This window comes from Dasypus novemcinctus, chromosome 7 (genome assembly GCF_030445035.2).
Source record: "Dasypus novemcinctus isolate mDasNov1 chromosome 7, mDasNov1.1.hap2, whole genome shotgun sequence".
In the NCBI taxonomy this organism is placed as follows: Eukaryota; Metazoa; Chordata; class Mammalia; order Cingulata; family Dasypodidae; genus Dasypus; species Dasypus novemcinctus.
The window spans coordinates 84,147,200-84,168,641 of NC_080679.1; the positions used below are offsets into that span (position 1 = coordinate 84,147,200).

At 35.2% G+C, this 21,442-nt stretch overlaps 1 protein-coding gene across 12 annotated transcripts in view; it reads left to right on the top strand.

Moving 5' to 3' along the window:
* Window positions 1-21,442, top strand: part of COBLL1 (cordon-bleu WH2 repeat protein like 1) — a 167,405-nt gene that overhangs the window by 95,973 nt on the left and 49,990 nt on the right. For all 12 annotated transcript variants that reach the window (XM_071216351.1, XM_012527502.4, XM_004464389.4 and 9 more), the window contains 3 exons: window positions 3,451-3,639; window positions 18,599-18,800; window positions 20,459-20,687. In XM_071216351.1, the coding sequence (XP_071072452.1) occupies window positions 3,451-3,639; window positions 18,599-18,800; window positions 20,459-20,687 (620 nt within the window). The remainder of the gene's footprint in view (window positions 1-3,450; window positions 3,640-18,598; window positions 18,801-20,458; window positions 20,688-21,442) is intronic.

Here is a 21,442-nt window from a genome sequence, read left to right on the forward strand (position 1 = left end):
GAGTTCCATTCTTAAGAGTGAATAGATAACAGAATTAGGTTATTCTTTTCTGATACTCATCTTGATCTTCTTTGGAGAAAGGAAGCTCCAGTCAAGGTATAGTGTAAAAAGCACTGGATGTGAGCTTGAACCATGATCTGGTAGCCTGGGTTCAGACCCACAGAATTTGCTATATGATCTCAGGAAAGTTACTGAACATCTGGGTAAAGTGAGGGAAGATTATTTCTGCTATAGAATTCACTCAGTCCCAATTTAATCCCTGCCCTCCTTCCCCCCCACCCCCAAATAAACAGGATTTAGAAACTTCTTGAGGATTGAGTACTTTGATCTATGTAAATCTCTGTGGATCCTGAATGACCTCTTAGACCTCTGACTGATCACTTATGTATTACAAAATAATTTGACTCTCAGAGACAAATGAATTCTCCTTCCTTCCCTCAATTATATCAACAAACACTTATAGACCTATCCTATCAGGTGCCAGAGACACAGTAGCAAAGAGACAAGCCAGATCCTGGTTCTTGTGGAACTTTCTGTCTCCATTTGCTGAGATTGAATATACCGGGGAAGTTTTGGCAGAGTGAGGAGTGGTGGTAGAAAGGAAAATCAAGATTTGGGGGATTATAAAGTTTGAGATGCCTATTGGACATGCATATGGAGCTGAACTTAAGACTTTTGGGCAAGTCAGAGTCCAATAAACAAACAGTTCAGGATTGGAGATGTGAATTTGATATTCATAGATATGCAAATAAGTATTTAAAGCCATGGGGTTTGATAAGATCATAGGGGTGGGTGTCCATGGTGTTTAAAGAGAAGAGAAAAGGACAGAGAATGGGCTCTGTGGTGCCCCACCATTTAGGATTCGGATAGAAGAGATGAGGACAGTGAAGGAGACTGAGGAGTGGCAGTAAAGAAGGAAGAAAATGGTAGATTGTGTTGTCACAGCACAAGAAAGCCCAGGGAAGAGACTTTCAAGTGGAAAGGCTTGGGCAGGTGTGTGAAATTGGTGATTAAATGTGGCTGAGAAGAGATAGATAATTATCCATTCAGTTTGTACCCATGCAGGTCATTGGTGACAAAGTTGAGATAAATTTCAGTTGAGTTATGTAATGCTTAGCGAGCTGTATTCATAAGTCCAGGTTCCACAGGGAGGCTGCAAACCAGGGGCTCCAGTGAAAGTCGGAAGAAGGTACTTGATGCGTTTCCAGGAGATGTTGGCTGGGAAATTCTTTCTGAATGCTGAAGTCATTTCCCCTTTTAAGGCATTCAACTGATTAGATAAAGTATCTTTCATGGCCACTGGCAATCTCCCTGCTCATTGTAGATGTAATCAGCCATCTATAAAGTAAATCCCCTTTAGCCTAACCATAGCAGGAACTTTTGTTGTTCTGCATTGGGTTCCCTTAAACAAAACAAAATGCTACTCCCATCTTGGAACAGTTTTTTTGCTTAATAAAAATTTCTCATTTCATTAAAAACCAGAGAGAGGAACTGAGAAACTATCTTACCTTCCTTCACTGCCACTCTTCTTGAAAGCCAAGTTTGCTGTGTACAAATTTTTTCCTACTGTTTTATCTCCCTGCTTGTGGCATTTTGGCTTCTCTCTTGCCTCCCCAATGAAACTTTTTTTTTTAAAGGTTTATTTTACTTCATTTATTCCACCCCCACCCTTGTTGTTTTGTGCTCGCTGTCTGCTCTCAGTTCTCCACAGTGGCGTGGGCTAGCTTGCCTTCACCAGGAGGCCCTGGGAATCCAACCCCAGGGGCTCCCATATGGCAGACAGGAGCCTAATCACTTGAGTCACATCTGCTTCCCACCAATGAAATTTTGATAAGCCCTAAGGTTCCCAGGTAACCCTTACTAGTAAAACCAGTCTGTATTTTTCAGTACTCATTAAAAAAAAAGTGTGTATATATATATATATATATATATATATATTTATATTTATATATTTATTTATTTATTTATTATAGTTTTAAAATTTTAAATTTTGTTGTTATTTGTCTTAGTTTGCCAAAGGCAAAGTACTAGAAATGGGTTGGCTTTTATAATAGGAATTTAATTTGGGTAAAACTTATAGTTCCAAGGCTATGAAATGTCCAAACCAAGGCACCATCAGAGATGCTTTCTCACCAAAGTCAGCTACTGGTGATTCTGGCATTCTACCACGTGGTGATCAGGCATGTGGAGGAGTTCATCTCCTGAGACTCTCAGAGGGTTTTTACATAAACAATCTAGAGACCCTCTCACATGGCATGACCAAAAATGCTACACTCCCTTTTCCTGTGCCTGTCTCTCTGTGTCTCCATTTATATTAGACTAAGCAAGAGGGTAGAGACTCAGCCTGTGAGGCCTCACTGACATAGTCCAATCAAAACGGTCTCAACCCACAGGAAAGGATTAGTTCAAAAACATAGTCTTACTCTTTTTGGGATTCATTAAAGAATTTCAAACTGTCACACTATTACTCTCTAAAGTACAATATAATTGCTTCTTGGCCTTTTGGCTTAGATTAAGTATACTAAAGTACTATATAATTCTATAATTATACTTCTAAAATTTGAGGGCTCATTATTTTGGTAAATTAATTTACCACATAAAAAACTTTGCTTTTCTCTTTCATGATGCTGAGTGCACGAAGGTACTTGGATTTGTGGGGCTTTAAATTTTGAATGTTACATATTTCTGACAAAGAAGCCCTTTTATTTCTTTATTTTAAAACTGATAATAGCTAATTTATTAAGCATTTCCTATGACCTAGGATATTCTAAACGCTTTATAAGTACTAACTCCTTTATTCTTTAAAATAACCATTTCACAGCTGAGGACACTGAGACACACAGCAGCCAGATACCTCTCTCAAGTTCACACAGCTGGTAAGAAATGAAGCCAGAGATCAGATATGACCTTACTAATTCTAATAGCATGCACTCATAACCACAGTCCAGACCATGGAAGCAAAAGAAAAATCAGTAGCTGTGCTAGCATCTATTGCTGTTTAACAACTTATCCCCAAACTTAATGAATTACAACAACAAACATTGATTATCTCAGTTTCTGTGGGTCAGGACTCTAGGTAAAGCTTCACTGGGTGCCTCTGGCTCAGGGTCTCTTGTGAGGTTGTCAGCTGGGGCTGAAGACTCAAGTGGGGCAGGAGCCACTTCCACACCCACCCTCCTGGAAGGCCTCAGCTACTCACCATGTGATCTTCTCCATAGGCCATCTGTGGATCTTCTGTCATGGCAGCTGGTGGGCCCAGAGCCAGACTGTGCCCCAGACAGAACCCAAAGTCTTTACTTCCTATTTGAGAAGGGACATACAATAATTTCTGTTGTGTTATATCCATTGGAAGCAAATCATTATGTCCAGGCCATACTATGAAATTAGATCATATGATAAAGCTAATTTTTAAATATGTATTTTATTTTTGGTGTTTTGTTTTTGTTTTAGGAGAAAACCCAAAGCCAAGGCACCACTTCCGCCAGCTGAGACCAAATACGCTGATGCTTCTTCAGTTGATGATTTTGTAGAATCTTCTACTTTTATCATGGAACAGAAAGAAAACATGATTGATAAAGACATTGAACTCTCAGTGGTTTTACCTGGTGATATTATCAAATCTACTACTGTTCATGGCAGGTATGCTGGAGTGAATAAAATATCTGGAGTTCTTTTTCTTCTTCCACTGTTAAAACTCTATGTGCTAGGCCTCTTGATTTTTTTTTAACAAAATACTTCATCACATAATTTAGTTATCTATTAAAAAAAAACCTAAATGCTAAAAAGGTAAATTATTTTCTACTAATATTTTAATATCCATGCTCTAAATTCTATACCTCTCATTCAGGTGACTCCAGAAATTTAGAAATATTTAATATTTTGTGATTATTTAATACATTAAACACACACCTTTTCCAGAGGAATGATCATCAGTTATTTTTTGATTTTGTAAATTAGACTTCCAAAGCAAGCCAGTGATCTGTAAGGAAACACTTTCTTTATTTCCCCAAATTGTTCTTTCCATTTCTTAGCTGCTTCTTTGGATTTGATTTTGCAGAAGTTACTAACCACTCTTATTGTATAATACTCTTTTGTTTGTCAAACAGATAACTCTGTAAAACAAGTAGTTTTTTTTAATGTCATTAACTGATTTGATTAATTTAATGAAAATGTGGATGAATTAAATAGAAATGTAAGGTCACACTTTAACCTACCAATAAATGAAGATGTGATTTAGCATCCTATTATTTTTAATACCTGCTTAAAAATTGGAAAAATGAAATAAAGCCAAGTGTAATTTTCCATTTCATTTTGTAGTGGAAAGTTACAAGAATTGTATACTTGGTTTTGTTCCACCTTTCACCTTCAGCTGTTCATTTGTTATCTGAAGTCCCATTTTAGAAATTTAAGCTGTTTTGACCTTAGTATAGTTTGTGTGTGTGTGTTTGTGTGTGCTTGTATAATAAAAGAATATAAGCTATGTATTGGGTATTGCATTCTTACAATCTGGTTTTGTCTAGAAGAAGCTCACTTAACCTTAATTTTAATTGCTTGAGCCACCTCCACTTCCTTTTACTTTTAAGATTTGTGCCAAAATTATGTATAATTTTGTAGATTATTGAAAGTAGATGGAAAGCTTGGCTTTTATTGAATAATGCATAGTATTAGTATTAAATTCTCATTGCATTTTGCCATTTCTTTTATATCAATAGTCATTTTAGAGACCACACATTGAACTCAATTTACAAGGTTGAGAGAACTTTGATGTTTTTTGGTGGGCTTGTACCTAATATGCAGAAAGTCACCAGAGTTGGGCCTCTTCTGTGTGAGGAAGGCCAACTCTGGCCATCATCTTCAATTCTTGAAATAATGCCTGTACTCTGACTTTTAAATAATAATGATGATGATGAATGGGGATCGGTGGGTAATAAAGGCATTTCTTCTTTTTTCCCTTGAATTCAAAGTAAGAAGAAGGAAAAAAAGTCAGCATTTTTCCTAGTTCCACACTGATGTTTACAAGTGAAAATGGCTGCATCACCAGTACTCCTCAAAATTTCAGTCAGCTGTTTATGTTTCTCTCTCTTTGCTCTCAACTTTCTGGATTCTTTGAATTTTTTTCTTTTTTTTAATCTCAATGACTTGAATATCATATTCATGATTTTCCTCTCTCTACCCTGTCATCCAGCATAATTATTTTAGACCCTTCAACACACCACCTGAGCTTACTTTTTTTCTCTTTTCTTACCTCTGTGAACATATATCAGAGTTCAACTTTCCCGGTCCACTAGATGGACTTTAAAACTGTCCCATTACTTAGATCTTAGAATTCCCCATTTGAATGCAACTTTTTTAACATCTACCTTATTCACATTCTTCACCCTCATTATTAATTCTAATTACTTTATGCCTGTTCTTTAGGTTGCTACATTTTTCTTCATATCTGTATTCTGCATTAGTCATTTTTCACTACATTTGTACTTACAAGGACACTAGATTTTTTTTCATCCTATTGATGTTCTAGCATTCCCTAAACCTGAGTCATTTTCCATTAATCGGTTTTTTGTTCCCAGGCTGGCAGCCATGGTTGAATTGCCCCAGTCTCCTTATGTATAAAGTTATATTACAACAGAATTGTTGTTAGGATTAAATAAGATACTACATGTTGCTAGGATTAAATGAAGTACTGTCAGTGCCTGGCACTTGTTGGTTTCCTTCATTTTCTATTGGGAACTGCTGTTCCTAACCCTGGGATCTCTCCATCTTACCCTCCACCCTCCTCATGTAAATCTTACTGAAACAATTCTCTCTTTTTGGTACTACATTTGGTAGAAGACTGCAGGGACAGCAATTCAGTACAAAAGTGAGGAAGTCCAAACTATCAAGCCTGCAGATTGGGGTGCCATGTTTTCTTCTCTTCCTAAATTAAGTTGGCTTTTCCTTCACTTTTCTCCCCTTAGTATATTTTAAGCTTCAGCACATGAATCATTGCCCTTCTACAGATACTCTTTTTTTCAGCTCCACACCTTTATGATAAGGCACTACCTGGAGTGCCTTATCAACCATAGTTTCTCCACTTAACTTATATACTCAGATAATACTTTATACCTAAAGCTTCCCTGATAACCTAGAATCAATTATTTTCTCTTTTCCTGTTTTAGAACTTTTATACCACTTACGGTTATTATATATATTCCTATACTGTAATTTATATGTATGTCTTATCATCTTGAATAAACCAGAAGCTCCATGAGAGTATCATCGTAACTTTTCTTCATAGTGCTTAGCACAGTTTCTTGCAGTGTAGGAGACATTTAATAAATTCATTAAATTAAATGTTCCTTAAACTCTTAGAAGTAGTCTGAGGTAGCCACTTAAAGGATGTGCTTTGAAGAGTCATCTGAAACAAGCACTAGTTATTTCCTAGGATCTTTTGAATAAAGGTATTTTCTCTAAGTAGACAGCAAGTAAGAATGTCCAGAGTGAGAATGCCCCAAATAAATTCTGATTGCTTTTTAAATTTTGCTTAGGATTATAAAATTTTCTGAAAGTAGGATTTGTTTGCTACCCATAATTTTACTAGGGTTTGATTTAAGGACTTTGTTTCATCCAGTAATGACTCAGTTGTGTGTTTTGTTTTGTTTTTTGTTTTTTTATGGGAAAGGTGTTTATGGTTAAAAGTGGTTGTTTGATTTGGGATATTTTAGGAGTGTGATTTGGGCTAGAGTATGGCAGCTACTGCTGGCCCGTTTTGTTTCAAAATACCAAACAGAACGAAAAGAAATGTTCAAATAGAGAAATATGTTCTATTTCTGAAAAATGTTAGCGACCTTAAAGACTCATAGAAAAAGAGGTCACTATGAATTTGTTAATATAAATTGGCTTTGTTACAATAAAAGGAATAGGAACATTTCAACAGAATGATGTAAGAATTTGCTGGAGGACTAGGGAAGGATAAGTTTAAATAAGTCTAAGTACATGGGTTTTCTTAGTTAAATTAATAGTTCCATGTGTCACTATGAAGGGTCTCTAATTTTTGAGACCATCTTCTCAGAATTTGTCTAAATATTCCTTATGTATTATATTTGGTTTGAATTTGTAGAATAGTATCATACTAGACAGAAATAAATATGTAGAAACGTATGTTTTAGTTAACTTTTTAGAAATAGATATATAAAACATATTTTTGGGAGTATTTCTAGAAAGTTCTGTCTTATACAGCTTATGCAGAAGTATGCCCAGAAAGTTCCATTTGTGAGAGTGTTGTGGGCACAGCATCATCTTCAGAAGAATGCACTTGTTTATTATGTTGATTTTCACCAAGAGTTTATTCAGATTAGGGAACACAATAAAGTAGGAGGATGTAAAGGACTTTATGCCGAAGGGGAAAGTGAAATCGTATCCTGAATTAGACTGATAGCCTGTTTCTACTCAGTGATACGGCCTCCTTAAGGAGTAAAAGTCACCCTCTCTCTGCCATCTTGTCTTTGAGAGCCTTTGCTTACAGTGGGGGCAGATGCGGGGCCAAACCCTGAAAGTGTTAAGCTATTTCTATGTATCCTGACATGATGAATTACTGTTAGTACAGGCATATAGATCTATGTGCATACTCACACAACGACTGATAAACTGCCTTTCTCACAGGGCAGAGTAGCTCTTTGCCTTACTTTAAAGTGAATATTAAAGCATACTTCTGTAAAGACAGGCTGCCTTGGGGCTGTTCTCTTTAGAAAATGTTACGCTCTGCAGCAGTATAAGTGGTGGTGCCTGTCGGTGTCTGGAAAAAGTTAATTTTTAATGAAAATGAGCTTATATCCTAAAATGTTACATACACTACAGAGAATATGGAAAATATGTAGGTAGGTTTGTATATCGCTTTAGGTCCTTGACTTACGTCCAGTGTCTCAATAAATATTAGTTCTTCCTTCTTTTCTATTCTCTGGGACACACTTTAAAGTCTTTAATTTGGGAAAATTGCTAAAAAAATTGACACTAATTTTCTTTGTCAGTCTATAGTGAGAGCTTTCTATGGCTTTACCAACACATTTTCTCTCCTGCAAGAGGGAGAAATGGAATCAATGCCATTTAGAGCAGAGAAGACTGTTTTGTGTATTTCACGCCCCTCTCATAAAGAGTAATTTGTTTCAATTTGAACAAATTTGAGAATGCCATGGGTGAAAACACAAATCAGGAATGCACAGAACTAGAAGTGAAAATCCCGGGCCCTAAATTTGGGTCGGTAACTAGCTGTGTGGCTCAAGCAAGTCACCTTACCTCTCTGAGCCTTATCTGTAAAATGACCCATAGGCATGCTGCATGTGATTTGTGGCCTGGTTTGCCTGTTCAGATAGCATCAGTTTACAGCAGAGTTGAGAGTAAATCCTCTGTTTTGACAGGCACAGGGTAGGTGAGATAACTTATGTGCATTTTATAGGGAGCACGCTGCCACCTATTGGAAAAAAGTAGCCTGAAAAATGGCAAGATAATACAGGACCAATGTGGTTTGTTTTCGTTTAAAAACAAAACAAAACAATAACACAGCAGTAGGGATCTCAGAAGAATTTCAGGAAGTGCACATCATACTAATATTTATTGAAAAGTATTATATGATAAGAAATGTGTGTGTGTATGTGTGTATATATATATATAATAGATGATATGCTTTCTATATATACTGCTAAGACTTGATTACCTGGTATAAAATCGTGGAGAATGCCACAAGAATGCTTAAATTTCAGCTGTAGTTGCTTTTAAAAAGTTGGGATTTAGATGTACAATAAATTTAAGTGTAACAGTCCTGATGAGGTTTTAATTGATGGAGTTGCTAAATCACGTAGTCTAGTGTCTGGTGCTGCCGTCCACAGCGCCGAGCGGCGAGTCGCAGCAGTCTCTGTTGTCCAGCTGCTAGCATGCTTGGGAAGGAGTGGTGGGGTATCCACAGTCGTCCCCTTTGTGTTGTTCTTGGGAGTTCCACCTTCTTCCCTGCCCTGTCCTGGCATCTACATTTTATAGCAACAGCCCTTGTTATTATTTTATTAAAGAAGTTGTAAGTTTATAGAAAAATCACGCAGAAAGGACAGAGTTCCCATATATTGCTCTCCGCACCCCCAGGCAGTTTCTATTATTAACACTTTACATTACTGTGATACTTTTGTTATGTTTGATGAAACAGTTCATAATTTACATTAGTGTTACTGCTGTGTTATACAGTTCCAAGGGTTTTTTAAATTTATATTCTGGTAACACATATAATCTAAATTTTCCCATTTAACCACTTTCAAATATACAATATAGTGTGTTATATTCACAATGTTGTCATCAACGCCATCCTTTACCAAAACTTTTCCATAATCCCAAACAGAAAATCTGTACTAATTAAGCATTAACTCACCATTGCCTACCCCTACCTAGGCCTCTGGTAAAACCTGTATTGTAGTTTCTGACTCTATGAATTTGCATACGCTGTTTATTTCATATCAGTAAATTCATACACTATTTGTCCTTTTGTATCTGGCTTATTTTACTCAATATGATGTCTTCAGGGTTCATTAATGTTGTCACATGTATCAAAACTCCATTTCTTTTTATGACTAAATAATATTCCAGTGTGTGAATATACCATATTTTGTTCATCCATTCATCTGTTAATTTAAAAAATTTTATGTGTACAAAGACTATAATTGTACATGGTAGAAAGTTTGAAAATACAGATAAGTGAAAAAAATAACATTATACAGACAGGTTACAATTCTTAACATCTTGATATATAACCTTTTAAATACAAATACATACAAATTTGTATGTACATTACCCTTATGAGCACTTTTCCTTTAACAATATGACATCATATTGTACAGTCTCTTTTATAAAAGTTTTTTTTTTTTTTTGAGGTACCAGGGCTGGGGATTGAACCTGGGGCCTCTTATGCAGGAAGCCTGCACTCAACCACTGAGCCACATTGGCTCCCCTGAGTTAGTGTTTTTCTTTGTTTCTTTTGTTTTTAGGAGGCACTGGGGACCAAACTCGGGACCTCCATGCGAGTAGCAGGCATTCAACTACTTGAGACACATCTGCTCCCATTATAACAGTTTGATTGAGATATAGTTACACACCATAAAATCCATCCAAAGTGTATAATCAATGGCTTTTAGTATAGTCAGAATGTTGTACATTCATCACCACAAAACATTTTGGATCAATTTCATTACTCCAAAAAGAAAATCTCCATACCCCTTAGCAATCACCTCTCAAATCCTCTGTCTTTACCAGCCTTACATAGCCATTAATCTAAATTGATTTATATTTACTTTTATATAAATGGAATCATACAATATATAGTATTTTGTGTCTAGTTTATTTCACTTAGCATAATTTTTTTTGCCCCTGATATTTAACATCTATCATTAACATGTATTTGTTCCATTTCAAAAAAGGGATAATATGCAATATTATCCATATTCATATTTCACATGAGGTTTTACTCTGCTATACAGTCCCATGTTAACATTTTTTAGCTTTCCTTCTATATACATGACCTTAGACTTTCTCTTTTAACCACTGTCATATCCATCTTACAGCATTGCTGGTTACAAATATTATGATGTGCATTCAGCATTTCTATTCATTTCCAAAGATTAACAAACAGCATTTTTATCAATTCTGCACAGATTAACCCTCAGCTTTCCATTCTCTAAACTCTTTCTATTTTCTGGTGACCTCTATTCTAGTTCTTAACTCTGTGAATTTACACAATATATTTAGTTCATAATAGTACAATGATACAGTATTTCTCCTTTTGTGTCTGTCTTGCTTCACTTAATATAGTGTCCTCCAGGTTCATCCATGTTGTCAAATGCTTCACAAATTCTTTTCTTCTTAGAGCTGCATAATATTCCAGATCATGTGTATATACCAGTTTGTCTATTCATTCATTGGTTGATGGACATCTGGGCCATTTCCATATTTTGGCAATTGTGAATAATGCTACTGTGAGCATCGGTGTGCAGATGTCTGTTCATGTCATTGCTCTCTGGTCTTCGTGATATATACCTAGTAGTGGTATTGCAGTGTCACATGGCAAATCTGTATTCAACTTCTTTAGGAACCACCACATTAGTCCTCCATAGTGTCTGTACCATTCTCCATTCCCACCAATAGTGAATAAGCATTCCTATCTCTCCACATCCTCTCCAACAATTGCAGTTTTCCCTCTTCTTAATAGTGTCCTTTCTAATAGGTGTGAAATGATATCTCATTGTAGCTTTGACTTGCATTTCCCTAACGCTAGTGATATTGAACATTTTTTCATGTGCTTTTTCAAAATTGTTTTTCTTTTTTGGACAAATAACTATTCACATCTTTTTTTAAAAAAAATATTTATTTATTTATTTCTCTCCCCTCCCCCCCCACCCCCACCCCAGTTGTCTGTTTTCTGGTCTATTTGCTGCATGTTCTTTGTCCACTTCTGTTACTGTCAGCGGCACAGGAATCTGTGTTTCTTTTTGTTGCGTTATCTTGTTGTGTCAGCTCTCCGTGTGTGCGGCGCCATTCCTGGGCAGGCTGAACTTTCTTTCACACTGGGCGGCTCTCCTTATGGGGCGCACTCCTTGCATGTGGGGCTCCCCTATGTGGGGACACCCCTGCGTGGCACGGTACTCCTTGCGCACATCAACACTGCGCATGGGCCAGCTCAACATGGGTCAAGGAGGCCTGGGGTTTGAACTGCGGACCTCCCATGTGGTAGGCGGACACCCTAACCACTGCACCTAGTCTGCTTCCCTATTCACGTCTTTTGCCCATTTTTAAATTGGGTCGTTTTTCTTCTTGTTGAGTTGTAACCTCTGTTTACATATCATGGATACTAAACCCTTACTGGGTATAAGATTTCTAGATATTTTCTCCAATTGAGTCAGCTGCCTTTTCATCCTTTTGACCAAGTCCTTTGAGGTGCAAAAGTATTTAATTTTGAGGAGGTCCCATTTACATAGTTTTTTCTTTTGTTGCTCATGCTTTCAGTGTAAGATCCAAGATAACACCACCTAACACAAGATCTTGAAGATGCTTCCCTACATTAATTTCTAGTAGTTTTGTGTCCTGGCTTTTAAATTTAGGTCTTTGATCCATTTTGAGTTGATTTTCTTATATAGGGAGTGGGATAGGGGTCCTCTTTTGTTCTTTTAGTTATGGATATCCAGTTCTCCCAGCACTATTTGTTGAAGCACTGTTTTGTCACAGGAATGTGGACTTGGTAGGTTTGACAAAAACCGGTTGGCCATAAAGGTAAGGGTTTTTTCCTGGATTCTTACTTTTATTCCATTGAACAATGGGTCTGTCTTTATGCCTATACCACACTGTTTTGACCACTGTATCTTTGTAATATGTTTCAAAGTCTGGCACTGGGTGTCTTCCCACATTGTTCTTTTTTAGAATGTTTTGGCTATTCAGGTGCCCTTTCCCTTCCAAATGAATTTATAATTGCCTCTTCTATTTCTCTAAAGTAGACTGTTGGAATTTTGATTGGTATTGGATTGAATCTATAAATCAATTTGGATAGGACTGACATCTTCACAATATTTAATCTTCCAATCCAAGAACATTTAATTTTGAGGATTTATTAGACACATAAAAAGTGCTTTGTTCTGTACTGAAGCCTCTTTTTCTGGTACAATCCCTGTTTGCACTTATTATCCTATAACTTGCTGCTTTGAAAACTCTTTAGTGAACCGTGACCTATATTTTTGCTACCTAATTGGAGTTTTTAAAAAAAGAAATGGAAATCTTGTTCTACCTAGCAACTAGCAAAACCAGGACAAGATTACCGGTAAGAGAGGCACAACTGCAGAGAGGGTCACAATAGAACTCAGAAATGATTTAGTGATGTCACCAGTCTAGGAAGTAAAACTGCAGCTGATAGCTTTATCCTGTTCCAAACTATCTGTCCCACCCTGAATCCTGATTCATAGTACTATGAGGTAAAAATGTAGCTGAAGATTCTAATGTAGCTGGAGATTCTAATCCTGACTACCTTTCTAATTCTGAATATGCTCAATATAATCTAGTCACATAACCTTTCTAATATCAGTTTTTTAATTCATAATGTGATAGCTTTTGGGGTGGTTGTAGGCTCAATTGAGATAATAGATAAGAAAGTAATACAAGGGATTGTAATTGATTTCTAAAAGGAAGTGAGAAGTCACATAGAGATTTCTTCATTGAAGAGTTTTTGTTGTTTTATCTCTGCCCTCCAAGAAATCAGTATATTAAAAGAGGAAAAAAAATTAATATTGATGCAAAGCAGGCTTTGTTAAGTAACATGGTAAACAAAAATTCAAAGTGCTGTGGTAGTGTAGAGGAAAAAGAGACTAATTCTCGTCTGAATGAGGAAGTGATGATCAAGTTAAGTCGGTCCTTTCCAACTTTTACTCATTTACCTCAGGTTTCAGGTGAACTGCTCGCATGTGTTCCTACCTTTCCAGATAGGAAGGTGAGCATCCTTTCTGGAAAGATCCTGTGTTGAATCTGTTATCCAACTGCTGTCAGGTGCATCAGCTCAGTATAATTATCCCCAAACGAAGACTGTTGTCTTTTGCAGAAGTAATTTTACATCCAAATGGATAATTCTAAATATATTTTAGATTTATATTTATTTTATATTATTTATTTATTTTATATTTAAGAGATGATTCACATTTTCTGTGGGTACAATTTTTGAGTACCTGATCTGGCAGAAGCCCATTGGATGCAGGGCCTGCTTAACAGTTAATGTCCAACTTTTATAGTGTTATGTTTCTTTTTTGGGAGAGTTTGACAGTCAATAAATCCCACCCTCAGAATCTCCTAGCTCGGGGTCACCTAGCCCATGTGTTTAGTGCTGAATGCTATGGCTTGAATTAAATATTTTATACATTTGCACTGGTCTGAGATTGTTTTGTTTTGGATGTACTCTTATGTCCACCACAAACTCTATGCAAGAGTTCCTTGGCAATAACTGGATCTCCAAATCAAGAATGCTTGTAGGATGATGATACCAAATTGGTATCTATAGCCTGGGCCTTTCCCTGGAATCCTGACTTCACTAGCCAATTGCTTACTCCACTGGGAGTGGAGTAGACATAGAGATCTCAAATTTAATTTATTTCAAATCTGACTCAAAATTTTCTCTCCAAAGCTGTGCTTTCCTCAATCTTCTCCATCTTAATAAATTTCAATATCCTCCTCCCATTTGCTCAGTTAAAAAATTTAGCTTTAACTCATCTTTCTCTTTCATAGGTAAATCTGCCGGCACATTCTATCACATCCATAGAAAATACATCTGGAATCTAGTCTAAGCCACCGTGATCTCCCCCCTAAATTTTTGGAAAAGACTTCTGTTTCCCTGGCTTCTTCCATTGCTGCCTCCACTGCCCCATGCTCCCAGGCTATTCTAAATAAAACTGTATACTAAAATGTTAAAGAGATCACATCACTCCTCAGCAGTCCTCATTGGCTTTTAGCTCCCTCAGTAAAATTGCCAAGTCTTTTTAAATTCTGTTAAGTCAGTACAAGATCAGACAGCTTTTCTACCCACCCCCTACCCCCAATATTCTGATTTCCTGCCTACTGTTTCATCTTGGCAAACTAGCCTTTGAATTTTTCTTTATAAGAGTGGGGCACATTCTTGCCTCAGGATCTTTACACTTGTTAACTCTACCTGGGATATTCTTCCCCAGATATCATATTCTTTTTTTTCTTTTTTTTTATAAGGAGGTGCTGGATATTGAACCTGGGACCTCATACATGGGAAGCAGGCACTCAACCCCTGAGCTATACCCACTCCCTGATACCCCATTTTAATATCACCTTTCAGTTAGGACATTCCCTAACCTCCTTCCTTATTTTCATCATAGAACTTATCACTATCTGAGATAATATATTTTAGGTGTTTAATTGTCAGTTTCCCTCTGCATCTAATGGTTCTTAATCTTCAGCATGTATCAGAATCACGTGAAAAGCAGATTGCTGTGCCTCATCCCCAGAGTTTCTGATTCAAGGGTCTGGGCTAGGGCTTGAGAATTTGCATTTCTAACAAGCTCTCAGAAGGTGCAGAGGCTGCTCCTTCAGGAACCACACTTTGAGAATCAGTGCCCTAGAACTACTCTGTCCAATATAGTAGCCACTCACTACATGTGGCTACTGATCACTTGAACTACATTGAACTAGTGGACTGATGGAAGTGGATTTTTAATTTCATTTCATTTTAATTCAGTTTAAATAATCAAGTGTCAAGTAGGTACTATATTGGACAACACAAAAAAGAACATTACCATCATTGCAAAAAGTTTCATTAGACAACGCTACTGTTAGAACATAAACTACATAAAGATGGATTTTTTTCCCCTACGGTTATATCCTCATGTTTATGTATTTGGCCCATCTGGAGCCTACTTTATTGTAAGGAATAAGGTATATATGCAACTTTTATTTTTTCTTCAGATGGCTAGTCAGTTTTCCACTGCCACTTAATGGAAACAAATTCTTTTTATACCAATTTGAAATAACATATACAGTATTAAATCCTATGTCTATTTGTGTCTGTTATAGAACTTTCTAGTCTGTGTTCATCTGGGAATAAGAATATCTTTAAGACAATATTTACTTCTGGGAATGAGAGGAAGAGGTTCTATGATTTTCATTTGCCTTTCAAAAGGGTTTTTTATTAAAAAACATTTAGGCATTAAATTCAAGGATCATAATAGAGCTGTAGTCAGCATGTAACCTTTTATATATATTTTTTGTCATAAATTCTGGTATAGGTAAAGAATATAGTATGACTAAATTGATTAAATAAATAAGCCATTATTATAACATCCTTGACCCATTTTCCATCCACCTATTAGGTTAGAAAATTGATGTATTGCATACTTAAAATAATTCATTAAGGTCTACTAGAATGAGAGATATGCATTAAAAGAAGATTAAATTGTTTTTATCTTTTAAAAATGGAAAATATATTTTCCTTAAATGTTTTTATGTGTGCATAGGAGGACAAAATGTGATGGCACAAAAATGGATATTAACTATTTAAAATCAAAAGTTTAATAGCTGTTTTTGTCTTATTGCTTTTATTATGTACTTCTGGCAGAGATTTTAAGGAACCATGTATTTAAGAACTAAAAGATGTTTGAAATATAGGCTTTGGTATTTTTATATTTACTGAAAGAGAAACATCATAATCTTCATATGTCATCCATTACTCATTGACAAGAATGGAGAGCTATACATTTTGTTGGCAGGAAAATTTCTCTATTTTTCCAACTTATTTGTTTATAATTACTTTGCATTTACCTAGCCATTACCTAATCCCTCAACTTTATTTACTATCAGAGAAAGAAGGTACCATTTCCAAGTCTAGAATTTGTATGTAGTGTCAAATTACTTGCATAGAATACTATATTGCCAAAAAATATACTTCAGTGAGACCATTATGGTAGTCTCTCACCATTAAACTTGAATGTCCTTTCCATGGCCTCAAATTGGGATTTATAGACAAATTTATGTATGAGCATTCTATGTAGCTCAATTAGAAGGGCATAAATTACTAGATATTATGCAAGCATCTAATTAAGGCATAAGGAAAGTATTTTGAAGACTGAAATATATTCTGGAGTACATTTTTCATTCATGTCTTAGAGTCTTTATATCTATCTGTCCATCTATATTGATAAGTATAAAATATAGTGCTACTCGTATGTGGGGGAGCAGAAAGGTGGTGAGGGTAGCATTAAGAAACATACCTCATTATTCCATAGAGATTGGAATGGCAACAACGACAGAAGGCAAAAGTGAGGTAGACACAGGATGGATTGAAAGTTTATGCAAAGTTTTGTTTGACCTCCAGTCCACACAGTGTCAGACAACGAACCCTTTTCTACCTCTAAAGGAGATTCCTTTTCTGGGAAAAATGAACAAGGGAGACTCTAGCCTTGAGAACTCCACTTAGGAGTTGTTAATACATATGAAAACATATTAAAAATTGCGTAGAAAATAAAGACATTAATTTACTCTAAGTGTATATGAGATTAAGGAAAAAGGTGAATCCTGTAAAGGGATTACCTCATAGAGAGAACCATGGGAGTCCACTTGCTCTATAGCTAAAGGTCAGAGCTAGAAAATTGGGAGATGAAAGTCCTTCCTGTCCTTGGACCAGTAGCATCACTATCACCTGAGAACTTGTTTGGAGACCTACTGAAGCAGAAACTCCAGGAATGGGGCCTAGCAATCTATTTTAACCAGACTCCAAGATATTATGATTTATATAAAAGTTTGAGAACTACTGCCTTAGCCCAGCCTCCTCTAAGCAGGAGGGGCTGAACTCTTCCCTTGCAACTCAATCATAACCAGTTCCTTAACACATACCATGGAAGAGTAAGGTATTAGTAGCCCCAAACCACACTGTGATGAAAATTCCAATTATTTTCAGTTTCATAAATCCAGTGACTTTCTGCAATAATGACCCTGGCTAAAGGGAAGTTGTTTAGGGATGAGGTGAGTAATGAGTGTGACTCAAATTTCATAGAAAAAAAAATTGTATATTGAATGGTAGGATTCCTGGCCTCATTTTCCTGTCAAGTTCCTGCAAGCTTTACACAGCCAGTCAAAAACTAGAGAATTTTACACAGCCAGTCAAAAACTAGAGAATTGTTTTATGACACATTTCCCCATTTAAAAAAACTGGCTGGCTACCTGATTAACTTAAAGTGAAGCCCACCAGCCTACATCTTCCATCTGTGAAAACAGGACTTGCTTACAGTGATTTAATGTCTTAAACATGAATTGACAGCTTAGGATCACTAGACATTTGAGGAAAGCACTGATACAAAATATCTTCTAGTGTATTCAGGAATATGTAAACAAATGAGACTGACTACGTTCCAATAAGGCTTTATTTACAAAATCAGAATGTGGGCCCAGTTTGATGTGCAGGTTGTAATTTGCCGACCCTTGGTCTAGTCCAGTATAGTATTAGATCTGTGGGAGCCGGCATGCCATGTCACTTGTACTATAGCTCTAATGCCTAGAAAGTATTACATTCGTTTTAATGAATAAAGAAATTTGTATCACATTCTTCCTTAGGTACCTTCTTAAGTCAAAAGGGTTTTTTTGTTGTTTTTGCTCTTGTTGTTGAAGTGCTTCACTCTTATTTGAACTTTGGAATATAACTTATTTGTAAGCTAAAGACTGCCAGAATTCCAAATAATATTGTAAAGGGAATCCTGTTAAACTTATTGATCGTTCTTAGGTAAGGCTAAGACTTTTCCTTCTATAATTCATAATATGAAGGTAAATTTGGCAGATAAAAAAATATGGTTAATTGTTGAACTACCACTAGGACCTAAGCTCTGTTGAATTTTAGAATTCTACCCAGGACTTTTTAACTATTATAACTTTGTCTGCTTAAGTATCTTATAGTTAAATTTTGAAACTGTTCTCACCAGTACTCTCTTGTAGCCTTGTTCATTCTGTTGAAGACATGAGTACTCTACAAAGTATCCTCAAACCAGTAACATGAACAGAGTGAAATTGTTTTATCACCCTTATGACCACTGTTACTCTTCTTTTACAGCAAACCTATGATGGATTTGTTAATATTTCTCTGTGCACAGTATCACTTAAATCCATCAAGTTACACAATTGATCTACTGTCAGCTGAAAAAAACCCTATTCAGTTTAAGCCAAATACACCAATAGGAATGTTGGAAGTGGAGAAGGTAATTTTAAAGCCAAAAATTTTGGATAAGAAAAAACCTATACCCGTAATACCAGAGGTAAGAGTTTCATTAAAGATTTTAATATCTTAGAGTTAGAATATTAAGTTGGTTTTTCACTCGTTATCTACAGCTCATTTTAAATGAAATTTTTTTAAAAAAGAATTTTCCTGGTCAAATTCTTCAATGTTTTCCTAGGCATTTTTCTTTAGGATACATTTTGTTATTGATCCTTGGATTAGTTAGAACTTAGGAAATACTTTAGATTTTAAATGACCTAAGGTGAGGACTTTTTCAGAGACTGTATCAGAGACTGACTATCATGAATTAACTTTTTTAAGTGACTTTCGGAAGAACATTTTATTGTGAAAAGTTTTAGAATCTTTTATTGAAAGTTCATTTAAGAGTTTATCAAAATAAGTTTTTGGCTTCTCTACACTCAGTAAGATGTAGTTGTAATTTACTAACTCCTAAATTATTAATTTGAGATACACAATGGTATATGAATTTTTAGCAAACATTTTTAACCCCAATGATTGTAATATCATTAGTTCTTTTTTCTATAAAATTGCTCTGTTCCAGAGGCAATAGGGGTAGAAATATATTGGTTTCAGGATATGTTCTTTCATTTGAACAATATCACCCACTTTTACCTTATAAATATATAAAAGTTTGTCTATTAAATGGCTCATTCATTAACATATGATTTTAGTGTGTATATTTATCCACATTTTCTTCATTTCATTATGAAGCATTTATGAAACAGTTGATAGCTTTTTTCAATATTAAAATATTTCCTTTCTATAATATGCTATTGAATATTAAATATTAATTAGGATATTGGACTTTTTTTCATTTAGATATGTATGCTAATTATCTCAATGGGAATAGTTTTATTGATGCCATTGCATGGGGTTATATGTGCGGCTCAGATTTCTGAATAAATGTTTAGCTTTCAGGATCTGCGAACTGTAGATTTCACTTTGCATGGTCACAGTTCTATTTATAGACAGGGTTTAATTAAATACATTAAAAGTATGAGATACTTAAAATTTCCATAATTTTGAATTAAAAGTATTAGATAACTAAAGACTATTTTAATACTGTTAATATTGTATCAGAATTTGCCAAAATAATTATAATAGCTAACCATAATAGCTGATTTCATTGATAATTTACTATGTAACAGACAGTGTGCTGAGCCATTAATATGGATTCATTTATCGGCTTTTAAACAGATGTAAACTCAAGCACTTTAGTGGTTTAACCAAAACACCCCTTTTTTCATTAAGGCAACCAATAAACCCATTAGAAAGATTAGCATTCCTCAACCAAAGGAATAAAGCATGTATACATCTGTTTTGTTATGTAGATTTGCTAATTTTAAAGTAAATATTTTAAGGAAAAGTGAAGAATCAGTAGCACTGGTTATGAGATTTTTTTCCCTTTTTGGATTTAAATTTACTTAATGTTTTTATATACAAGGGTTGTAATTTAGATAATTTTACTAAGCAAACTTTGTTTTTAAGAATTTGCTTTGGATTCAGGCAGTAAGATTAATCAGATAAGAATTTTATACCAAAGTAGAAAATGTGGTTTCTTTACTGTATGAATATATAATTGTAGATTATATCATTATTTGAGATTTAAGAGAGCATTGTAGAATATGTTTCAATAAATATGTTGTGGTATAAATATGGCTTTAATCTGTGTTTCAGAAAACTGTGAGAGTAGTGATCAATTTTAAGAAAACACAGAAGACAATAGTGAGAGTTAGTCCACATGCATCACTTCAAGAACTTACCCCTATTATATGCAGCAAATGTGAGTTTGATCCATTACACACCCTGTTGTTGAAGGATTATCAATCCCAGGAGCCCCTTGACTTGATGAAATCTCTTAATGACCTTGGTCTAAGAGAATTATATGCTATGGATGTCAGCAAAGGTAAACAAGGATTTCTTTTATTCATCTGGCAGGATGTGTACATATGTATATGTATGTGTTTATATTTAGGTGTACTTAAGTTCTTAATTGTAAGCTAACAAGTCCTATGGTTAGAAGTAAAGCATGTCACTGAGAGTAAGAAGAGAAAACAAAATATAATAAAATTGACCCTGAGTTTATGAATTTGGAATGAAAACCATCTTTCTTAACTGTCATCTATACTTTTTATTTTCCATGTACCTATGGGTTTTTTGGGCAGAATTTGGCTTAATTTTCGTGGCTTTGAGAATAAAACAGAAAATAAAAACTTTACATGTTGGAAATTCTTTGTTCTTCTAATCAACTCTAAGTTACTGTAGATTGTAGTTTTATTCTGAGTCTTAATTATCATTCAAATTTGGAAATTTATTGCCAAGTTTTTTTTAAGGTCAGCACTCAAACTCACTTAAAAATGGATAGTATAGTAAAATTTTCTAAATAGAAACCGTTTACATTTTTAATCTATGGAAAAATAATTTAATGTATTAATATTTAGAGATATTAGAGAATGTTGGTTCATAGGTTATTAATAGACAAATGGAAACTTATTTATACAAAATGAATCTGTTTTACTAGGAGAAATAAAAGTTTAATGAGGGAGCAAGTTACTTACATATTCTTTGCATAAAGAACTTCAAACTTTTCTGGCATTGTGGCTTTATATAATCCAAAGAGTACTTTTTCAACTCAGTAACAATTTATACTTGAGAAAACAT